General features: G+C 36.6%; 1 protein-coding gene across 3 annotated transcripts in view; it reads right to left on the reverse strand.

The window, feature by feature from the left end:
* Window positions 1-375: 375 nt before the first annotated feature.
* Window positions 376-20,844, reverse strand: part of AGPS (alkylglycerone phosphate synthase) — a 64,929-nt gene continuing 44,460 nt past the window's right edge. For 2 of the 3 annotated variants that reach the window (XM_068407766.1, XM_068407764.1), the window contains 7 exons: window positions 19,374-19,486; window positions 17,579-17,648; window positions 16,523-16,584; window positions 14,582-14,671; window positions 14,036-14,135; window positions 12,219-12,276; window positions 376-3,784 (listed from right to left, as the gene is read on the reverse strand). In XM_068407766.1, the coding sequence (XP_068263867.1) occupies window positions 3,663-3,784; window positions 12,219-12,276; window positions 14,036-14,135; window positions 14,582-14,671; window positions 16,523-16,584; window positions 17,579-17,648; window positions 19,374-19,486 (615 nt within the window). In that variant the 3' untranslated portion in view covers window positions 376-3,662. The remainder of the gene's footprint in view (window positions 3,785-12,218; window positions 12,277-14,035; window positions 14,136-14,581; window positions 14,672-16,522; window positions 16,585-17,578; window positions 17,649-19,373; window positions 19,487-20,844) is intronic. The other variant, XM_068407765.1, reaches the window with a different exon arrangement.

Consider the following 20,844-nt stretch of genomic DNA (forward strand, 5'->3'; position numbering starts at 1 on the left):
GGGGAAGCTAACTAAGATAAGGTATGCTTCTGGATTACATTGAGAGAACTTTCCAAGAGCAGTTGAATGTGGTCCCCTTGCTGCCCAAACAGGGAACACTAAGGAGGTGAAATTTCTGAACTGAGTAGACTTGTGTTCAGGTGTTGTTTTGCCCTTCCTTTGCCAATACTCTCTCATTTTCCGATTTTGTTTTACACAGGACACAAAAGCAGAGCTTCTATTAGCATACATTTACAAATTCAGTCTCATTTCTCTCTGCAAGTGCCAAAGCCTTCCTAATAGTTTTCCTTAGGTAAGAGTTCACCACCAAATTAAAATGAACCAAAGATGACAAGTTCATAGAATACATTTGTTTAGTTTCAACACAAAACCACATAATTGTTTAGGCCCATTTTGTTTTTATTAATAATATAAGGTTCTATAATCTCTTAACATTACAACTGAAGTTTTACAGTTAATCTCACACTAAAATGACAAACACTGTTTGGCTTTATTTGCAGAAAGTTAAATTACAACCTTGATAAACATACATTTCCAAGATTGAGAAGCAATTTGTGTTTTCTGGATTTCAGCGCTAATGTATCCCCGCCTTTGAAATTGGTTTCAGTTAATTAACATTGCTACAGAAGAACTATTTGGCCTGGCCTCTGTTCACAGCTGTAAGGCAAAGATGACATCTCTAACTCAACCAATATACTGTAAATCAAGTCAAGAAGAGACACGTTTTTCTTTGACTGTAAGATTTAGACCCTGGATCAGTTTCTAACAGGTTTTCTTATTTCCCCTCAAAACTTTTATAAAAGTCTCTCTAATAGAAACACATTTTGCAGTCAAGCCCTACTCACTCTGCACCTTTCCTCCTTCAAAGAGAGCAGAAGCTGTGTAAGTGGAAGTCATAACAAACTTAATTAAAACTGCCTGCAACTTACATATGGCCAAAAGAGTCAAGCAAATGAAAAAATAATGTGTTATGCCAAGATACGCTCCTGATCTGCATGGATCAAACTCCATCTCTGAACAGGCTGCAACTATGGGAAGTGAAGTCTTTAGGAAGAAAGTACAGAATACAGAAGGCAGAGTGGTGGAAAGCTTTAGTACTAGAGAAGGGAAGATTTTCAAATGGGTAATGATCTATGTGTATCTAGGTCTCCTGAACTTGCATTACACTTTTCTCTATTTTCACTGGGAATTTAAATGTGAAATTAAAGAGTCAGTAATACATGCATTTCAACTGCAGCTTCATTAAGCTCTGACCAGTTCATAAGATAGAAAAATATTTAGGAAGACAGCAATAGGGTGGCCATTAGAAAAAAATATCCATTACATTTGTAGTTAATCTTTTCCTCAGAGCTATCCCATGACAGTGCTTTGGGAGCCTTATAGCCTGTTATTTCACCTTCCCATAGGACAATTGACATGCAGTAAAAATCTTTACTGCATTTTAAATCACTTCAGAAGCCAGTGGCCATTTAAAGGTTAGAAATAGAGTATAAGTGTAATTTCAATACAAAAAAGGGATGGGGAAACCACAGTCAGAAAATTGAGAACCGTTTAGAGCTGTGTAGTACTTCAGGTCAAAATCTTGAGACCAGTATTACTGAGCTTTGACTACTTGTTCTGTTTGTGCTGTCATTCTGCAAAAAGACTTCACATACTTTCCTTCAAAACTGATTCTTCATAGTTAGACATACTTATCATTGAGGCACATAAATACCCTTCATATTTACCAACCCCTAGAAAGGTCTCTATTTCAGAGTGATACAAGTCATCAGCAAGATGCCAGCTGTGGCCATGTAGTCACCATCGTGCAGCATGCGAGACAAGGAAGTCCCCTGCATAAATATGTACAGATTCATTTTGCTGAGACACCATTGTGTACTTAAGGAACACTTAACCACAGTGCTGAGAGTCACTTTCCTAAAACAGACTACACCTCTTGTTTTGGTTGCTGCCAAAATATGAACTCTGGGGGCCAAAACCAAAAATACAGGAGAGTAGATTTTTATGTTGAAATGTTGTGAAACAAAGACCATTTGAAATAAATCTAGCTGCATTGCAAATATCTCATTAATACTCTGTTTTATGACCTGCAGATCATAAAAGGTTTTCCTTAAGTATCTTGACAGCATGCATTTTAAAGTGATGTTTTGAGTGTTCATGTTTTTTGATCATTTTAATTATAGAATTGAAATTAAACTTTAAACAAGTTCAAAGTTGTCTGATATGCAGTATTTTTCAAGCATTTTATACTCTTTCGGGTATATTACCAAAACTGAGAGCTAATTAGACGGTATTCTAAAATAGTTTAAAAACAAAAGTGCAGTTTTATATTTTTCTCCTCACTAAGGGCACTATCAATACAAAAGGTGTCCAAACTGACACTACAGAGCTGTGAAGCAGCTGGCTAGATAGATGGTGTCCTCAAAGGATAGTCTGTATTTTTTCTATCCTATGCAATCATATACATTAATTATCAAAAGGTTGGATAATTCTCTTTAAGAAAAGAACCCATCTTAAAAATGGATCATGAGTATTGACATACTTTTACTTTGTTTTACTGATTAAGATTCAAGTTTCAATGTAAAAATGCTTACTTTCACACTATACTGATCAAGAAAATATTTCATTTTCTTAAAGTTAAATGGACAATTAAAATTGTGGCTACTAGTGAAGTAAATACATGATTCATAAAGGCCATAGGAAACTGTACAAAACTAAAATGGGAAATCTCACTTTCAGGATGACATGTTGTCCACTTAAGTGTTTTATTAAACTGTTGAGACTGTTTCAAAAGACAGTGCTGGGCAGTTTCATTTGAATAGCCAAAACTTTTTTTTTTTTTTACTGAAAAAGATATTTTGCATCTCTGCAAAACAAACAAAATAGGAGCAAAAACCATACACACTAGGACTGAAGTACAGATGAAGGCAAAGTTTTGTTACAAACCTGTTTTCAACATAGAGTGAGAAATGTCCATTGTACAAAACTTAGTGACTGACCTACAATTAATTTAAGATTATCCCAGCAATGCAAATACAACTCAGAACAGCTCAATTGTGTAAGATTTTCCAATAGTACTACAGTGGGAGACTACTGAGTTTTTAGAAGTAGTTTGACTTACATTGTCTCTGTTGATCAAAGCCTACATTTGTACTTTAAGTATTTGCTGGTCACAAGTCTGTTACGTACTAAATCCTTCAGCACAGTGAGGTACTCGGTGTTCTCTCATCTGTCTCCTAGCAGCTTTCCTTAGCAAGGGGCTGGGTTGAGCAGCTGCTTCTGTAGAAAACACTGTTGTCAGTCTTTGTTCTCCTTGCATGGGATGCTTTAGGAAGAAACATCTGGCAGTATCCAGCATTGCAAATACTGTCAGCTGTGTTGCCTAACCAAACCTGGAAAACCAAATTTGCATTTCCTGGTTGGTAATACACTTTGTGCCCAGTAGTTTAAGAGCATTGTAAGTAAAAATCCATAAACATTAACAGTGATGTTTACACTTTATTGGGAGGAGGGGGAAGGGAGTGGCACAAATCAATGTAAGTTACTAGTTTTTAGAGTTTAGTCCATGTTATATTTGATTACTGGGATATCAATACAATGAAAGTGGAAGAACTTCAACAGTAATTTTGGAGAAGTTTTAGTACATAATGTTGTGCGGGGCTTTATAAAAGATTTTTGTTTCCAAAGATGTTATTGGGATCCACATATTCTTTAACAGATCTCAGCATTCCCAGGCCAACATCAGAGATGCTCTCCTTCATCCAGCGCTTCCGCAATTTGCCTACTGGAAAAACAAAAACAAAGTGTTTCAATATACAGCAGGATTCTAGGAGCCAATCAATCTTGTGACCATGAATGAATAAACACTGTGTGATAAATGCTTTTATTCAAAAATGAGAAATGTTTTGCTTTATTTGATTTATTGAGCCCACCAGACTATCAAGCTCATTAAGCTCAGCATACTCCCAGAGGAAGACTGTGTTCCACACTGTCTACTTTCTTTAGAAATGATGAAATTTAGATGAAGCTTAGGCTGAAATCATATGTTCTATTAAAACAGGGAATTGGTAGTAAGTTTTAAAAAGCCAAAAAACTCATTTTAAGTCAGTGACTGAAGAGGAGATTACTAAAAAGCGGAACCCCATACCTCTTGATTGCTTTAAAGTAAAAACATAACTCAATAATCAAACAAACTTAGAACAGTATTGGTTTAAACAGTAAAAAGTTGTTTTCTAAGGAGAAGGCTTAAAGCCTAGTTTTAAATCAACAAAATACCTTATTTCATTCAAAAACTTTTACACAGGCTGGTAATTGCTCGTACCATTACACAAGAGCTTAGTTTCCAATGTAAAAATAGGTATTCACAAAATATACCAAACACAAAGCAAAGCTGAAACACCAGCCATTTAAGAACTCATTTCACTGAAGTCTCACAATAGTCCTGTTAAATGGCTAAGTGTTCACATACTAATTAACCAAGTCATCAACTCTGATTTAACAGATCATTCAAAATAAAGGACATTTTTTCATTAAACACACTATAGCATTTAACTTGTCAGCCTGAAACACAATCCATTTGTCAGTATGATGCGATATAGTAAAGGTTTGAGAGACAGATGCTTTAAGAGTATCTGAAGCTAAATTCAAGCCATCTTTTGTGCCCTGTTCTCAGGGTAACCATCAAACTGTCATCAGAATAATAAATTACAGGGACACCTCTGGAGAACAGAGTATATTTGTTTATACCTTAAGGAATATGAGCTAGTCACAATGCCAACTGAAAAAGCAAATAATGTGAGAAAGAATGAAATTTGCAGTTTGCTAGAAAACAATTGTTAGAAGCATGCATGTCAAGAGCAAAGATCGTAACTGAAGGGCAAAAGAATTTGTTGCATGGTAGGAACTGTATTTTGCAGCCCAGCTCAAGAAAAAAAATCCCCATCTGTAAATATACCATCACTACAATTTGACTGTCTGATAAAGCTGATGAAGTTGAGTTTTACCTGGGGATACTTTAATACTACTACTACAAAAAAAGTATCATGGATGCAGCTTGACCATCACCTCAAGTCACTCACGCTGGCTCTTACACAACCAGCTGAAGAACAGTCGTTATCATTCTCAACTGTTATCTGTAATATAGTTTCAGTGAATGTGTCCTGTGGTTATGGATGTAATTGTCCTGAAAAGACTGCAAACAACTGCTCCAACAAGATGGAGCACATTAGAATCACAGCAGGATGCCCAACAGCTAGCATGCCTGCCTCTTTTACACCTCCAGTAATAATGCAATTCCACAAGGAACTGAACTACTGTCTGAGCAGCACCAAACAGTCGTTGCATATTTAATGAAGTCGCTCACCAAGTGCTGGAAAACAGAAGGTGCTTGGAGTGCATCATTAGTTCTGTCAAAGTGATAATTTACACATCTATCTTGTCAAATTTCTATGGTATATACTTTTGCAATAATAAATCTAACATACATTTGATTAGTGAACTGGAAAGAAAAAAAGCTGTACTACATTCACCAGCATTCATTGAACATGTTTGTGAAGGACAAGATTTTAACCCCTTGATAACAGTAGGTTGAGCCCCTGCTCCTACTGTTTGTGTCAATAAAATACACATGGATTTTTCAGCTACTCAACTTTTCATCTCAGTTAAAAAGCATTGAAGTAATCTTGCTTTTAGAAGTCTAAGCTGGTCTATCTGATTACATGGAAAATAGACCAAGTGAAGGAAAGGCTTTGTGCAGTTGAGAGCACAAAAAAAAGAAAAGCAGTGTTTATATTTGTTTCATTTCAGATTAGTCCTGCCCTATAAGTATTCTGTTCCTCCTCCATGGGACGATCCAATTAGCTTCAAGGATGAGAAGGGAAAAGAAGGAAGAAAATGCCATAAAAGATGTTACCATGAATGTAAGAATAATTCCAAGTGGCAAAGTTGCTTAACTCCACTCTAAGCCTAGCCAAAGAACAGCTTTGGGCTCAAGGAAGACTTAACTTCCCCGACAATAAAAGGTCTCAGTTAAGCCTGATCTTACCATGGACTAGAGAAAACCACCTTTCCATTTCTGGCCAAGAGAAAGTAGACCTTTTAGTTTTAGGCCTAGATGATGCCATTTATATAGAACTGACATGAGACAGTGCACAGAACCAGAATTTATCCAAGCATTTTATCCAAGCTGAGAGCACTTATGGGCTTTCAGCCCAGTATACTTTTCTCAATTAAAAACGGAGATCAAATTCACCTGATTCTATATGCTACATCATAACAGTATTAGTAAGATTCTCAAATCAGCGTAACATTGTACAATCAACTTGTAGTAGCTTAACAAGTCACTACTTGCCAACTCAGCTATACACACCATTACACACACAATCCTTGTTGCCCAAACTAGAAACGAATACAGCCCTTCCTTCTTGCATCTTCTTCCTCTGAAGACACCTAATCTTGCATCTTAATTATCCAAGATGAAGTGCTAAAGAATTAGTTTTCAAGTTTTACATGTGGCAAGTGCCCTGTTCCTGAGGTGTGCTGAGCAGTCTAATGCCTCAAAACATTCACTGCTAGGAAGCCAGAAGTCTTCAATCTGAAGCCCAGCCTATTACACAGAGTGAAAACATCCTAGCATGACAGAGTGTATTTTACACAAAGTACTTCAGATCAGAAAGCCAAGTAGCTTGTTCAGTAGCAACAAAGACAGTCCAACACCAATTTTATTTTTGCAGTATTTTCAAGTTATATCATTATAGGCTAGTATGAAAGAAAAACATGAGCTGGATAAGTAAATTTTTCCCAGTTACGATACATGCTGGTCCAGCCCTGAGCTGGTTTAATTAGAAGAGTTGTTCATCCTTCCAGCCCTTTTAATCTGTTAGAGAATAAAATACACTTCAGTGAAGTGCAACCATACTCTACACTGCTCCTGTAGAATCCACCCCTTTGAAAAAAAAACACCAACCAAACATGCACTGACATTACATTCTCTGCCAAAAGTGACAGTAGTTCCCCACATGCATGTTTTTTTTTTTTCAAAGAGAAGTGCATTATATGGGCAGCACATACCTGCTGGCCACAGAGAAGCTAAAATGGGAGTACAGCTCTCCTGGCTCATAAAGGCTACTCTTGCTTACCTTTGAAAATGCATCTGTGGATGGCTGCAGGAAATCTGTCTGCTAAGGATGGAGCTAGCAAACAGCAGGCAGCAATTGGCCTTCTCATTTTTGGAATATGTACTTGGGCACACATGAACAGTCTCATAAGGAAAGTTTTAATGTAGCTGACGGATCCCAGAAATAACTCATCACCCATGCAGAACAGATTTATAGCAGGGCATGGTCCCAGTGGAAACAGGCTCTAGTGGCACTGCACATGGCCCTAGACTTCCTCTGCTCCAGCCCTTTCAACTTAAAGAGGCAGTTATTGCAGAACAATAAGAAGGATGGGGCTCTTCCAGCTGTTGCATGGCCTTCCTGAGGCTGGTTGTCTCTACAGAAAGCATCTCTCCGCTCTTAGAAATTGCTTAACAGGTTATTATTCTTCCAGAGAGAACTCTGGAACACTGAGAAAGGTCAGTGCATTAATCTAATACTGCGGTAGAGCTGGAGTATATCGGACCAGTGTACCTGAAGTCTACTACATAATTAACACCTACCATCATCATAACATCTGGCACATTTTGACTTGGTATCTAAACAACTTAATTACTTGCAAGTTCTGTGTTGATGAATCAGAAAGTCCTTTGCATTTATTTGGTGGAAAAGGCACTAAAGATGACTATTCTATTGAGATTTTCAACAGACCAAGGAGGAAGATACTAGTGCATTATTATATTATTTCACATAAGGTTACTCCGTATCTGGTAACTGTCACAGTTTAAACTCCTCATTCAAAACTAGAGCTTGCTCTACTGATTTAAAGATGATCAGTCTCCAGTGCTTAACTTAAACATAAGAAGATACTTTTCCTGAGTAAAGGAAAAAAGAATGTGTTCACCTCCATCCATAAGGGAATTTTATAATTCCAGATTTTGTAGTTTGTGTGGGTTAATTACTGCAGTGTATAGCTTAAGCCACAGCCTCTTAATGATGCCAAAGAATTGCAATGAATTGCAATGTCAAACATGCAACTGAATGCAAATGAGGTGTGAGGTTTTGCAGGGTGGTTCTTTTTTTGGCTTTCGGGTTTTTTTGTGTGTTTGGGTTGTTTTGGTTTGGTTTTTTTTTTTTTGGAGGGAGGGGAGGTTTAGTGTTTTGTTTTGTTTGTTTGGTTTGTTTTTTTTTGTTTGGTTTTGTTTTGTTTTGGGTTTTAGTGGGGTTTGTTTGGTTGTGGGGTTTTGTGGGGTTTTTTTTGTTTTTGTTTTTTTTTTTTTAGTTTTCCTACATAAACTGCCAGGAAATTGATACTATATCTAAACCCGTGGAGCCTGGGCTATGTTAATCTTTATTCTAGTCAATCTGTCTAGAAAGCGGAAGAAAATTAGTTCTGTTATATTAAGTGGCTAAATGGAGGTATTTTCCTCAAACTCAAAAGCTGATAATTGTTTCCTTAAGTAACCAGTTTTAGTTAGAACATTCCCTTCAAGGGAAACAATCTATCATTAATTTTTACACTGTTCCTTAGTTTTACATGGGTGCTTAGCTTGGTAATACAGAAGGGATCAAGCCCAAATCCAGCCAGCCCCCTTTCTGATGCTGTACCCCAAAGGGGTTATAGTTCTATTTATACACTTATCCTACCTAGATACCTCCACAGCACATGTTATTTTATCCATACAAAAAAGCATGTACTTTATGAAACTGGAATTCAAGAATGTAACGCGTGACATATCACATGGGTGGTTTTAGGGCTTGCCCTAAATGATTAGAAGAACTTTTATCTATATGAAATCATCATTTCTAATGCTGCTTTCTAAATGTTAACTTTCTAGAAGCTAACTGTGGCTCTAGCAACCCTTACTTACATGACTCTCAAATCTAAAGATACTCACTGCCCAGAAAAGCAGAAGGATCAAAGCTGTGTTCGAAGATGTGCAGTATCCCTTTCTAAGTGTAGGACATAGTCAAGGCAAGGTGAAAACTATAATCAAGACTGTAAAATCTGATGTAGGAAATAAAGACAAGGAATGCTACAACTAGGACATCCAATTCCTGAATAACTTTAAAAAACTTTTACTAAGTCACAAATTCTGTCATAGCATTAATTAATAAGGGACAAAGAAGGCATAAGAAACCACTTCAAAGTCACACATTAAAAACTACTTTAAAACCACTAAGAAGCTTTTCAGCAGTTTGTTCACAACAAATTTAGTGAGAAACAGACCTACCACATTTAGACAAGACTGCCAGGATCATCAAAAAAATCTGATAGCTTCCTCTCTATAAGGATCAATTTCTGATGCACTGGAGAATGGCTGAATTCCCCCTGCGTAAGAAGTGCCTATCTGATCAGCTACGTATTTTGGGTGTATTTTTATAGCAACACATATGCCTCAAGATTCTTTCTAAATGTAAATTCTGTTCATTACATAATCCAGAAGCATTATCAAGTGTTAAATACTAACATTAAAGTAGGAAAGCCATTCCTGACACATACCAATTAGATTTAAATATTTGAAAGTCAAGAGTGAGAAAGACTTCAAAAAGAAAAGACAACTTGATTAAAAGAACGAAGTCATAAATCTCAGTATCATAGAAATGATATCCAGATTTATAAAAACAAAAAATCCAGATATTCTACCCCAAAATACAAGTAATTGTTACATTGAAAGGATACATTCATTACACAGATGTGTATGTCTGGCTTTGCTACAGCTTCTCGTGTCTATGAGATGCTTGCTGTACAAGGCTGGTATTGATACACTTCTGCAATTTCTTTGTTGGAATGTTGTTGTTACATATTGCAAGGTGTGATCTTTAATGTAACCCATTAACAAATAAAAATGCTTCTTACAAGTTTTAAGTCTCAAAAGTCATTGGGGGGGAGGGGGCTGTGGGGGGAAGAGGATCTTCTCACAGTATTGCTACCTTTAGTGAGTCTTGCCTAAAAGTTACAATACTTTCATTAGCCTGGAGGGAGGAGAAGAGAGAAGAAATACTGAGATTAAAATAGAATCCAAAGTAAAGTCATTCTGAAGTTACTCTTCATAAAATTGAAAGTATCACGATTTCATTTCTCACTGTAGATTGTAGCTATGTGTCTACCTGCAGTTAGCACTTCCCCAGATATAAAGTAATTTAGAGCTTTACACATCTCAAAGTGTCATACATGACCACTTCTTCACTCAAGGCGTGTATGAAGATTGACTTAAGCAGGCTTTGTATTTCCTATAGCCTCAAGACCCAGACTGCATCCGTTTTCTTTGATACACAAAACCAGAGTTAAAATAGCTCCATTTATCAGTGTGATAGTAGGCAGACAAACCAGCCTGCCTGTTTCCAGATAGTGAAAACAACTGTTATTAATCACAATTACACGACAAATACTAAAAGAAATTGCACCAGTATTTTCTTTTACCCCTCACAATAGACTAGTCTTAGCAGTGCTAAGAGTGACAAGGCCTGAAGGTCAGTAAGTAGAACTGATACTATTAGGCTAATTCGCAGCAGCACAACTAAGCACTAGAAAAAGTGGATCTTAAATACCATGCGCAATGAATTGCCAGACAAAAACACTTAAAGCAGAAAATATTTATCAGTATAAAAGGCAGTCATGCATACAACAGGAGCACAAGAAGTCTAACAGAAACCAAGTTTTCCATATCTGCGGAGTCAGAAAGTTCCAGTGTGCAAGGGTTTGAAAATGCTACGTAACAATTTTTTTTTTTCTTGTTCAACATATGCTGTAAGCAAGGTTTCATGTGGTGAGGGCAAATACATCCAAACATGTGACAAGCTCCAGCTGCACGCAAGTTAATGGATGAAATGCTAGTCACAGTAAAATACAGCTGCCACAGCAGGGGAGAGCACAACAGTACATCAAGGGGGTAATTCCACACCCCATGTGCGAGAATTGACTGGTTCACTATACTACCATATTAAAGATTTAATCAGAGTATAATAAGAGCATATTAAACAAAAAATACTGAAACTGTTTCCGCTCATGTTATCACCTACACATCTTTCAATATCCTGATATTGCTAAAGCAGAGTCCATTTCAGTTTCTGCCACAAAGCTAGATGCCTGAAAACAGTCCTAGCTAAAAGTTTCAACTCCAGGGAGTCACCAACGTGTTTTAAAAACACAGTTTCTGCCCTTCAGTTTTCCCCACACAGAGCTTTCTTAGAATTACAAAATTTTTATCTAGTTTTAAACTACTAGACTTCCTCTTTGCTCTTATTTCTGTGGCAAAAAAATGCCCCAAGAGAGCAGAGAGAGGAGATAAATAAAGTTAACCAGTTTAAAGAAGCTAGCTACACAAGTCAAACTGACTTCACAACAAGTCTTCCTGACATCCAAGTTTATAGCATTATATAGGACACATGAAATCAAATTAGGCTATCTGAATACATGGGAAAAGCAGATATAAAGCATCAGGTATATGAAGTATCACTTATACACAACATTGTGCTTTAATATTAAGACCCAAAATAGCTTGCAAAGAGGCTAGTAACTCAGGACAAGTAATTGCCAAACTCCAAGGGAGGAAACTGAATAATCAGAAGTTCGCAGACAGCAAGCCAGTAATATCAATACTTACATAACATCAATTGTGCAAAAAATGGTAGACTGAAACACAGCCCAGTTCAAAGTCGCTAGCTCTTTTATGCAGATACTTCTGCTAGGTGCTATGGAATTAGGGCTAGCAGCATTCACCTAGCCACAAGGGACACTAAACTGTCTTAAAACCGTGAAAGTCTCATTTGAGGTCTTTGTAACTCAACATACCTCTGCACAAGGTTTGGTAGAAGTCGCTTAAGACAAACTGATCAAATACATTTTCAGGTTCTCAGCCTGCAGACTTCCTGTCAAAGGTTTGAAGCTGGTACTCATAAATACACCACATTGTGTGACTTGACATCAAGCAAACCAGGTCTAGGGACACTTCCCCTGAAAGTCTGGCAAACAGGTGAGAAGTTTCTAGAATGCGAGGATATTCCTGCCCAGTTTCAGTTAATGCCTATGAAATATTTTTCAAAGTTGTATTACAAACTGTTTTGTGTATTCATGAATATTTAGCATTATCAAAGAGACTAACATTAGACTGAGAACATTACCTCCATGGTGATGTGACAGACTTCCTCCATTGGCAAGTATTTCTTCTCTAGCAGCCCTCTAAATTGGAAAGATAAAAGTATTTATTCAACAGCAAATGCATAAGATGTTAGTTTTTAGTGAAATGCTTGCCATCGTACTCATTTACACAGGTGTACGAGAAGTTTCATAAGTAATTAGGGTACACAATACAGGTAAACATTTTCGTTCAAGTCTGCAGATAAATGTAAGTGGGGATTTTCCAAATAAACATTACCAAAGCCAAGACATTTAAAATGGCATCTGTTACAATAAATGTATTATTCCAGAATGGAATATTCTGGATCACTTCCCCCTTGCCAAAACTAAAATAGTGTAGTGACTGGGATGCTCATCTAGAAGATGGTTAAGTGCCTACTGAAAAGGAAAACGCAATAAAGAAGGTTGAAAACAGGCTCTCCAGAGTGATTCAAGATCCTTATACAGACCAGAGTTTAGACCCAGATCTCCAAGATTCTAGTCAAAGAAGTGAGGTAATTTACAACTAACAGCTCTTTAGTGGGTGAAGTTTGTGGCAGAAAACAAAATTTAGATTTCGATGTTAAGAAATATTTGAACACTTTCAAGCTCTGGAATCTTCCTTCCCACCCAGCTCTGATTATGAATAGTTAGACAGCTTAGAAGGTTGTAACAAAGAAAGCTTTCCTAAGCACAAGCACTAAATGGTTTTTTTTTTTTCGAAAAAGTGTACTTTTTTAGGAATAATGTTTATAACCACACCTATGCAGTTAAGAGATTTTTTTTCAGTCTGCCACAGACTGCATGTACTTGGTTGGCAAACTCACTTTGTTAGGTTAAATTTAGTCACCTACAATGGAACACACGCATCCAGGTGATCACACTGCTAATTTCAATAAATGGTAAATCTAAGTATTAATAAAGTTTCATTAAATAAGCACTCAAGTATTACATTCTCTAATGCCCTAGATTCAACAGCACAGAAGCCTCAGAACTTGTAGATAAAACTTTACATCCACTTGCCAAGTTAAAGAGAAATTTCTGAAAAATAAGCATGAGAAGAATGATGTCCTGGTTACAAATATAGACTATTTCTCCACAGTCCCATTAGCAATTTTCTGGTGCTGAAGCTTTAGCATATGAACCAAAAGGTAGGATGAAAAGCAGTTTGGCCATAGTCTTTCCGTGTCTAAGTATTACATCTTCAAGGGACCAAGGATATTAGTTTCCCCTAACTTGGTAAGTACAGTGTTTCACCAGCCAAAGTGTTAAAGCAGAGAGTTATTCTGGAGCTTTTTGGTAAATGTCGAAGCAGCTTTCAACTGGTCTAACACAGCAGACTTAAACCAGCACTTATCTAGGCCTAAACAGAAATAACCACAGCAGTTAATTCTCTGAAATAGCATGAGAGACCCTCATATTCATTATTCTTTACATGGAGCACTATTAAGAAAGTATCATCCTAATAGTTTTACCATGTATACATGGTAAAAACTAGCTTTGTAAATAATGGAACCAAGGAAGTCTTTTTTCCCATGGATCTGAGGTTGATAGTTCTGCCATCCAAGAAGAAACTCCAGTTCAAGCTTTTCTGTACTTTAGTCATAAGTGTTCATTTACTGATGTTTAAAACAGTCACCTTGCAGTCTTGCACCCACTTGGTCTAATGATCAAGCACCATTAGGTGCTAATGATCAAAGATTTACGAACAGGCTTTTGAGATGTTTCCTGCAAAATTCAGTTAGCTTAGACAATGGGTTGACTATATATTATTATGGGGCATCAGCTTCTCCCCCTCAACTATTGTTCTTATATACATTACCTCAATTTGTTCATAGACATGAATAGGATCACTAATTCCTCTGTAGTTAAAGGCAAAGTAGAAGTAGACACATGCACCTGCATCATAAGTCTGTGTCACCCTGTTGAAGAGAACTGCATTACAAACAAAGCTTTATGGTATTAAGCCAGCCACAATGTGACATTACATAATTCATAAAGTTACTTATTTAAAAGGGTAGCTTTTTTTTTTTTTTAGAGAGTTGTACCTTTTTTTGCTTATACTTCATGAATGACTCAATGCTATGACTGAGAGTTGAAGCTCTTAAATAAGTCATTACACTTGACTCGTGCATATAAGCAAGAGTAAGTGTCAAGACTAATCAAGTGCTACTAATCCCTTGAATTAGTAGCACTTACATGTAGTCCACTTGCAGGTTAAAGAGGAAGGTCAAGATTACTACTGTTTATAATTTCATTAATAGATGCACTTTACCTACTAGCTAGCAAGTTTAATGACCTCTTCCTCAGTTCTCTTACTAATCAAAGATTCAAGAAAAATGATTATTTAAGTTGTTACATGTCTTACCTGCAGGTGGAGAAAGGAGCAAACTGAACACCCTTTTCTTTGCATTCTCTTACTATCCTTTCCTTTACATTCCTACAAAGGTCCAAAACCCTATAACAGAAAATACATTAAAATATAAAATCTTGGTATATGATTTTATACAACTCCCTAAAAAACAGAACTTCAGCTTCAGCAATCTTTTTAAAAAAATACAATCTAATAAAACAGAAGATTGCCTTCTAGAACCAGTTTTAAGTAGCTTAGACTTTGTTTTAAGAATAAAATAGTCCTCATCATCAAGACTTCACTAGTATTGCTTTTTCTGTACTTCTGAACAGCAAGTTTACTCTGAAGCAGAGTACATAATGAAAGCTCTTTTCCATAAGGACTAGGAGTCAAAAGTGTTCAACAGAAAAGGGAGGTTACCCACTTCTGTACGTCTTTACTTATTACTTTCTCAGCAAAACAGTCTCAAATTTTTGGCAAAGTAGTTGACAAACACAGCTCACAGTAGAAGGCTTGAGAACTCCAAGGCCTTGTATACTCTGCTAATACCATACTTTTGGCATGTTGCAAGACCAAAACTGGAGATACTCCAGCTGTGCACTAGTTTGCCAGCTTGAAATGTTATAGTTCTACTATGGCAAACGAGCTATTAAACCTTGTCGTAAGCCATACTTGGTTTGCTTTTATTTTTTTTTCTTCCAGTGCAGACCTAGGTGCATCCCAAGTGCTAGAACAATTGAAAGAAATCACTGTTTTTCAAATGACCATTTCTTTAGTTACATGTCTTCCCACAAAGGTCTGCAATACTATGTTATTCAATTCAGATTTTTAAGACATTTTACACAGATTTAAATCTGCTTTGCAGATTGACAGAAGCAATACACAAGAGACATTTATCCTTGTGTGAATAAGCAAGTAAAGGTAAATATTTTATTCAACTATCTTCAACCAGTCAGGAACAAGCTAACTGATTGATTTATGGAAAGCTATATAGTTCTTGTGAGTCAAAGTAGAAAAAGTTTTTGAAAGCATTTGCTTTGGTGAGGATTCTTAGATAAAAAGTCATTCTCTCCTGAAATGAGAGATAAGCAAAACATATTGGTGACTAAGCAGTTAGCATACTTCAATATCTATAAAGCTAAAGAAAAAAAAAAGCAATCTTGCTTTAAAATTGTCCTTAAATTTCTGCCACACATTTAAGATACTATGCCAATCTTCAAAGAAAAGGCCGGAACTTACCACTGCCACTAAATTCAATAGCAAGAATACAGGCTTGCCAGCTTAAGTCATCATACTTTGCACACTTTCCACTTTGCATTAAATACCGTAAAGCTTTGATTCAAATCACTTTAGATCCTGCATAAGAGGTTTCGGGCTTCCCAAATGGACAGAAGCATCCAAAATGATTTCATATATTAAATACTGTTGTGGTCAAGTGTTTCTCAACCATAGCTAACAGATAAAATAAGCTTAGGAAAAAGATTTATCTTGGCCAAAAGTTATCTTTTCAGTTCTTTCATTTCCCTGCATTACTGGGGAAAGTAAAAACTTATTTAAATATATTTAAATAATTTTTTTGATCTCCACTACAAACTTTTGTTTGAAATACACTGCTGATCCCCACACATGCGGCTGCTCATCACACAATACAGTTATTGTCACCATTGTCCAGCTTCCTAAACTGGGCAATTTCAAGTCCTGAATTTGTTACAGTAAGCTAACCTAAGTAGAAATATTACTGAATGCTTGCCTACATTGTATTTACAAAATCCTGATATGTAATTTACTAAGAATTTTAGCAAGAACACACAGGTGCAAGACTCAAGGCACATCAGGGAGCCTCCAATACATATAAGGCCTAAATTAAGTTTCCCCATGAGCAAGTATGAGTCAGGAATAATTTGAATAAGATCAAGTACAAGTTTTAAGCAATTCTAAAGAATAATCACAGTTTACCTATCCCAAGGAACAGATGTCTCAAATGACTCTCCTATTACATAGTAATCCAGGCCCAGGTCCTAATAAACAGAGAAAGGAAATTATCAGTAACATTAAACATCAACATCTGGGATTCCAGTGTATGCTATACAGCTAACAGTTGAGCAACTTTAGTTAGTCTGTACAGGAAAAAAAAAAAATCTAATTAGCAAAAACGCCCATCTGTCCCTGTGACATTATTTTATAATTATGGAAATAGGGTAGCTCTTCAAAGACACAGATGACAAACATTTTGATGTCATGGCCAAAGTGAGGCAACTTGTGAGACTGTCAAGACGCCTACACTAATCAAATATTTGTATCACTACAGCATCAAGCCAAGGGCTCCACTGTGCTAACCAGTATAATACCTAGTAGAAATATTTATTTGAAATGTAATTCCTATCTAGGTAGAATAAAGAAAAACATTTTTCCCATTTTAAATATAGTCTGCTGAAATCAAGGGAAATTCAGTGATTTGTTCCTGACTATAAAAGCCAAATAAAATCTAACACTCAGGATGTGCATACTATTCTTAAAAAAAACCCCACTCTCTTACACAGTAAGACTAAAATTCATAAGAACACCTGCAGCAGTTCAGACTAAAGGTCCATGTGTCCTGGAATTCTGATTCCAACTACAGCCATAAGCAGATGTCCAAGGAAAGAGTAACAGCTGAGTGAGCACATGAGTATTTCAAGTACTCTCCCAGCCTCCAGTTACATTCAGCCTGTAGATTTATAAGTCTGATCTGGATTATTTAGCAACTGCTGGTGGATTCGTCAATCTAATTTTCTCTGCCCTTTTTTAGAAACTATTTTCTTAACAAGCACATAAATTAATGTGTTTATGGTGTTTTGCAGATGAGTAAACACTAGTCAGAAATTGAAGAGATACAGCCTCTGGGAGAAGTCTGAGATATTATCCAAGGCAACCTGCATTTAGATTTCAGAGAAAACATCTTCAAAAAGACATGTCTATGTTTTGTTATATTAATTAACAGAAGTTTCAGTGGGCAGACAAAAGGTGACCTACCCGAAGGTAAGCGATGACAAATGTCAGCATATATCCTCTCTGTCCATTATCTTCTCCTGCTGCCAACCCACTGCAATTAACAAGAATTTAATTAACTTTCCAGCAAAGTAGTCACTGGTTTCCAAAAAGAATTTAAAAACACTTTGATTATCAAACATATGTGCAAGTTTAACTGTCTCCAAGCTGTGTTAGAATAGTTGTAAATAGTAGGATCTTTTCTTCACTAGAAATGAGAAGTTATTTCAGATCAGACCTTTAACTCTTTGCATTTCTCTATTTCTCTTTTCACTCCATAATCTGAAGAGAGAGGAACAACAACAAAACATGTGATGTGATCCTAAAATAAGTCTTCAAGCATCACAAAAGAGCAGGGGAAACAGAACTAGACATAGTATATCCTTGATGTTCATTTACACGAATATGTGTAACTACATTTCTAAGCATGTTGGATTTGTGCACTTGTATGCCCACGGGTCATAAGAGCAAGACTACTGACTTAAGATCCCAAAAGTGTAAGTGACATGAATAGATAAAAAAAAGACACAGCACTAAAAAGAAAAAGGAAGCCTTGCTTTCACTAATCTATCAAGTTAGGAGCATTATGAAAGTCTTTGTTTTTAACTATTGTTTCTGAGAACAAGAAAGTGCTATGTATGTCTAATCAGTCTTCCTAGAAGCTCGTATAAATCCAAGAGAGAGGTGTGGGGGTGGGGGGAAAGAAATCAGACATCCTGAAAGAGGACAGAATTAAAGCATTTTAGACCAAACCATTAAATGGTTTAGCATTTTAGACCAGGTTAAACTATTAAAACACTTAACAGCCCTAACTGAGCAGCACAGACATCACCATCTTCTAACAGAGAAGTTTCCCCGCCTTATCAATACCCAGTCTTGAAATACCAAAATACAAAAGGATTCACAGTTGAAGCCTTTTCTTGCATACACCATTACAATAACTGAAGTATTCTTTAAGATCAAAAGCAATGTTATTCTTGTCACTGAATGTTAGCAAGCTGCTCACATGAAATTCCACTTTTATAAGCTATTTTAAGTGATACAACGAAAGCACAATGAAAACACAAATTTCAGAGAGGATAGCCTTGAAATGGATAAAACAATACTCATGTCTATTTGAATAGTTGAGACTAATACTAGCAATAACTTAAAAAGAAAGCATATTCTTGACAAATCACACTTTTAATGATGGTTTTCATCAATCATGCCTAATCAAAGTGGAACGATAGAAACTACCTGATTACTCAGCCTGCCAATTCAATGAATGTTTTCTGTTCCCTTGTAAGAATAGAAAACAGTCTGTGGGACAGAAATTCACTGCATTCCTTTAACTAAACACAAAACTCCTCTTTTAAACAAGCTTCTTGTATTCACATGCTCACATTAATTCTGTACAGATTTAATATTACCCTTATGATTTTGCCTTGCCCTTCTGTAGTTAAAATATAGTCTAGTATTGCAAAACAAGCAGCCTCCACACCCACAGGCAATTACAAGGGCTAGTTTCCATTTTAATAACATCAATTCTATGTTTAGTCAAATACTTATTTTTCTGCAATGCACAGACCACTGAAGTTTTTCAGTAAAAGTTACCTGTTACTAGTTAGCAGAAGCCGTACTTATAAAAGGGAACATTCAGTAGCTAATTGATTAATGCCACTTCAAACTAGTAAATTGGGAACATATCCATACAGTCATCACTATAAAAATACGGTAATCCTATTTTTTCCTGGACAGTTAACTCCCAGCTTCATATGAAAAAGTTCTTTGAAAAGCATACCCAAACTTGGTGGCAATATCATAGACTTGCTTTTCATGCTGAAGAACCTTCTCTCTGTCACCCTCAAAGAGCAAGGTAGCTACACACAGTGTGTTGGGATCAAATCCTTTAAACTGCAAACAGAGAAAACTTTGCATTATGTCATAGCCTATGTGCTAGAACACAAGCAACAAGTTTTTACTTTTCAAATATACAGGATGCACTCTGGTTAATAAGTATTGCAACTAAGAGCAAAGATGAGGAAAAAGTCATCTTTCAGAAATTTACTCCCAAAACAACCAAGTCCTTCCTTGACAGGACAAACATTCACAAGCCCACTGAAATAACAGTTATATCTGTCACCTTTTTTCTCCTGTTAAAAAGCAGGACAGACATAACAGCTCTCTACCTATGCTGAAGAAAGAACAGGTCTTAAATGCCTTAACCGAACAGATTAACTGTACTGGAAGTTAACTGAAGGTGAGGGTCCAAAAAACCAGCAAGGAGGCAAAGTATCTTGGGATGGCTTAGTCCTCCAGCCAATGAGCTCAGATCTGTATGGTTATCCCCAAAGACATCCAGATTAGTATTTCTGAAAAGGATACTGCATCCATACCAACCCAACAAAATAACACCATGAAAACTACTGTGAAACAGAATATAATTCCCCAGGCAAACGATCTGTCCTACAAGATTAGTCCTACAAAAACAGCACTGCTAACATAATAGAAAGAAACATCGTTACTACAGTGAAACTCCAAGCACAGGAATAAAGGACTATTAAGATGCTAGTTACTGTCCCTTCTCATTCTAGAACCATTTGTATTCCATCTAGCATGAATCCTTTCATCTATTCTGCCATCTTTTGTGTCTAATGCTCAGGTAGCACCTTACAGTTCTCTTTAAGAGGCATTGGAGGAAATAGCTACAGTGTGAACTAGTAGACAAACAATACCTAGAGCATTCATCTGTCAGTGAACAGTCCCAAACTACACGGAAGAGTAAACAAGAAAGATTGTCCCTATTCTCTTAAGTGGTAGCAGTTAAATGACTAACACTTCGTTCTTTTATTGAACAGAGCAGTCTGATGTGCTCTATATTCTGACTTTTTTTTTTTTTTTTTTTTTTTTTTTTTAACAGGCAGCAATTCACAGATGAAGTAAGTATAAGATGGATTTGAGTATCTTGGCCTCAGCAATACCTGCAACATCAGTCTTGGGCCATTAAACTTGCTCCTTTCTTTGCTCCTACCTCCCACCCTAGCTGGGAGTTTTTTCCAAAGCAGCAGTTGCTCATATACACCAGGGGACTGAGCCCTGACATACGAGCTCCAGATTGGTCACCAACCTGGAATCTCTGCATCAGTATTACATAGCATTCCTCTCATTTTTCCACAAGTTCTTTTTCTCCTGCAGAGCTGGAAGAATTGGGATTGGCATACAACATCCCTTGGTGATACAACATCCCAACGAGCAGTGATGCTTGTTGCTGA

This window comes from Nyctibius grandis, chromosome 9 (genome assembly GCF_013368605.1).
Source record: "Nyctibius grandis isolate bNycGra1 chromosome 9, bNycGra1.pri, whole genome shotgun sequence".
Lineage (NCBI taxonomy): Eukaryota > Metazoa > Chordata > Aves > Nyctibiiformes > Nyctibiidae > Nyctibius > Nyctibius grandis.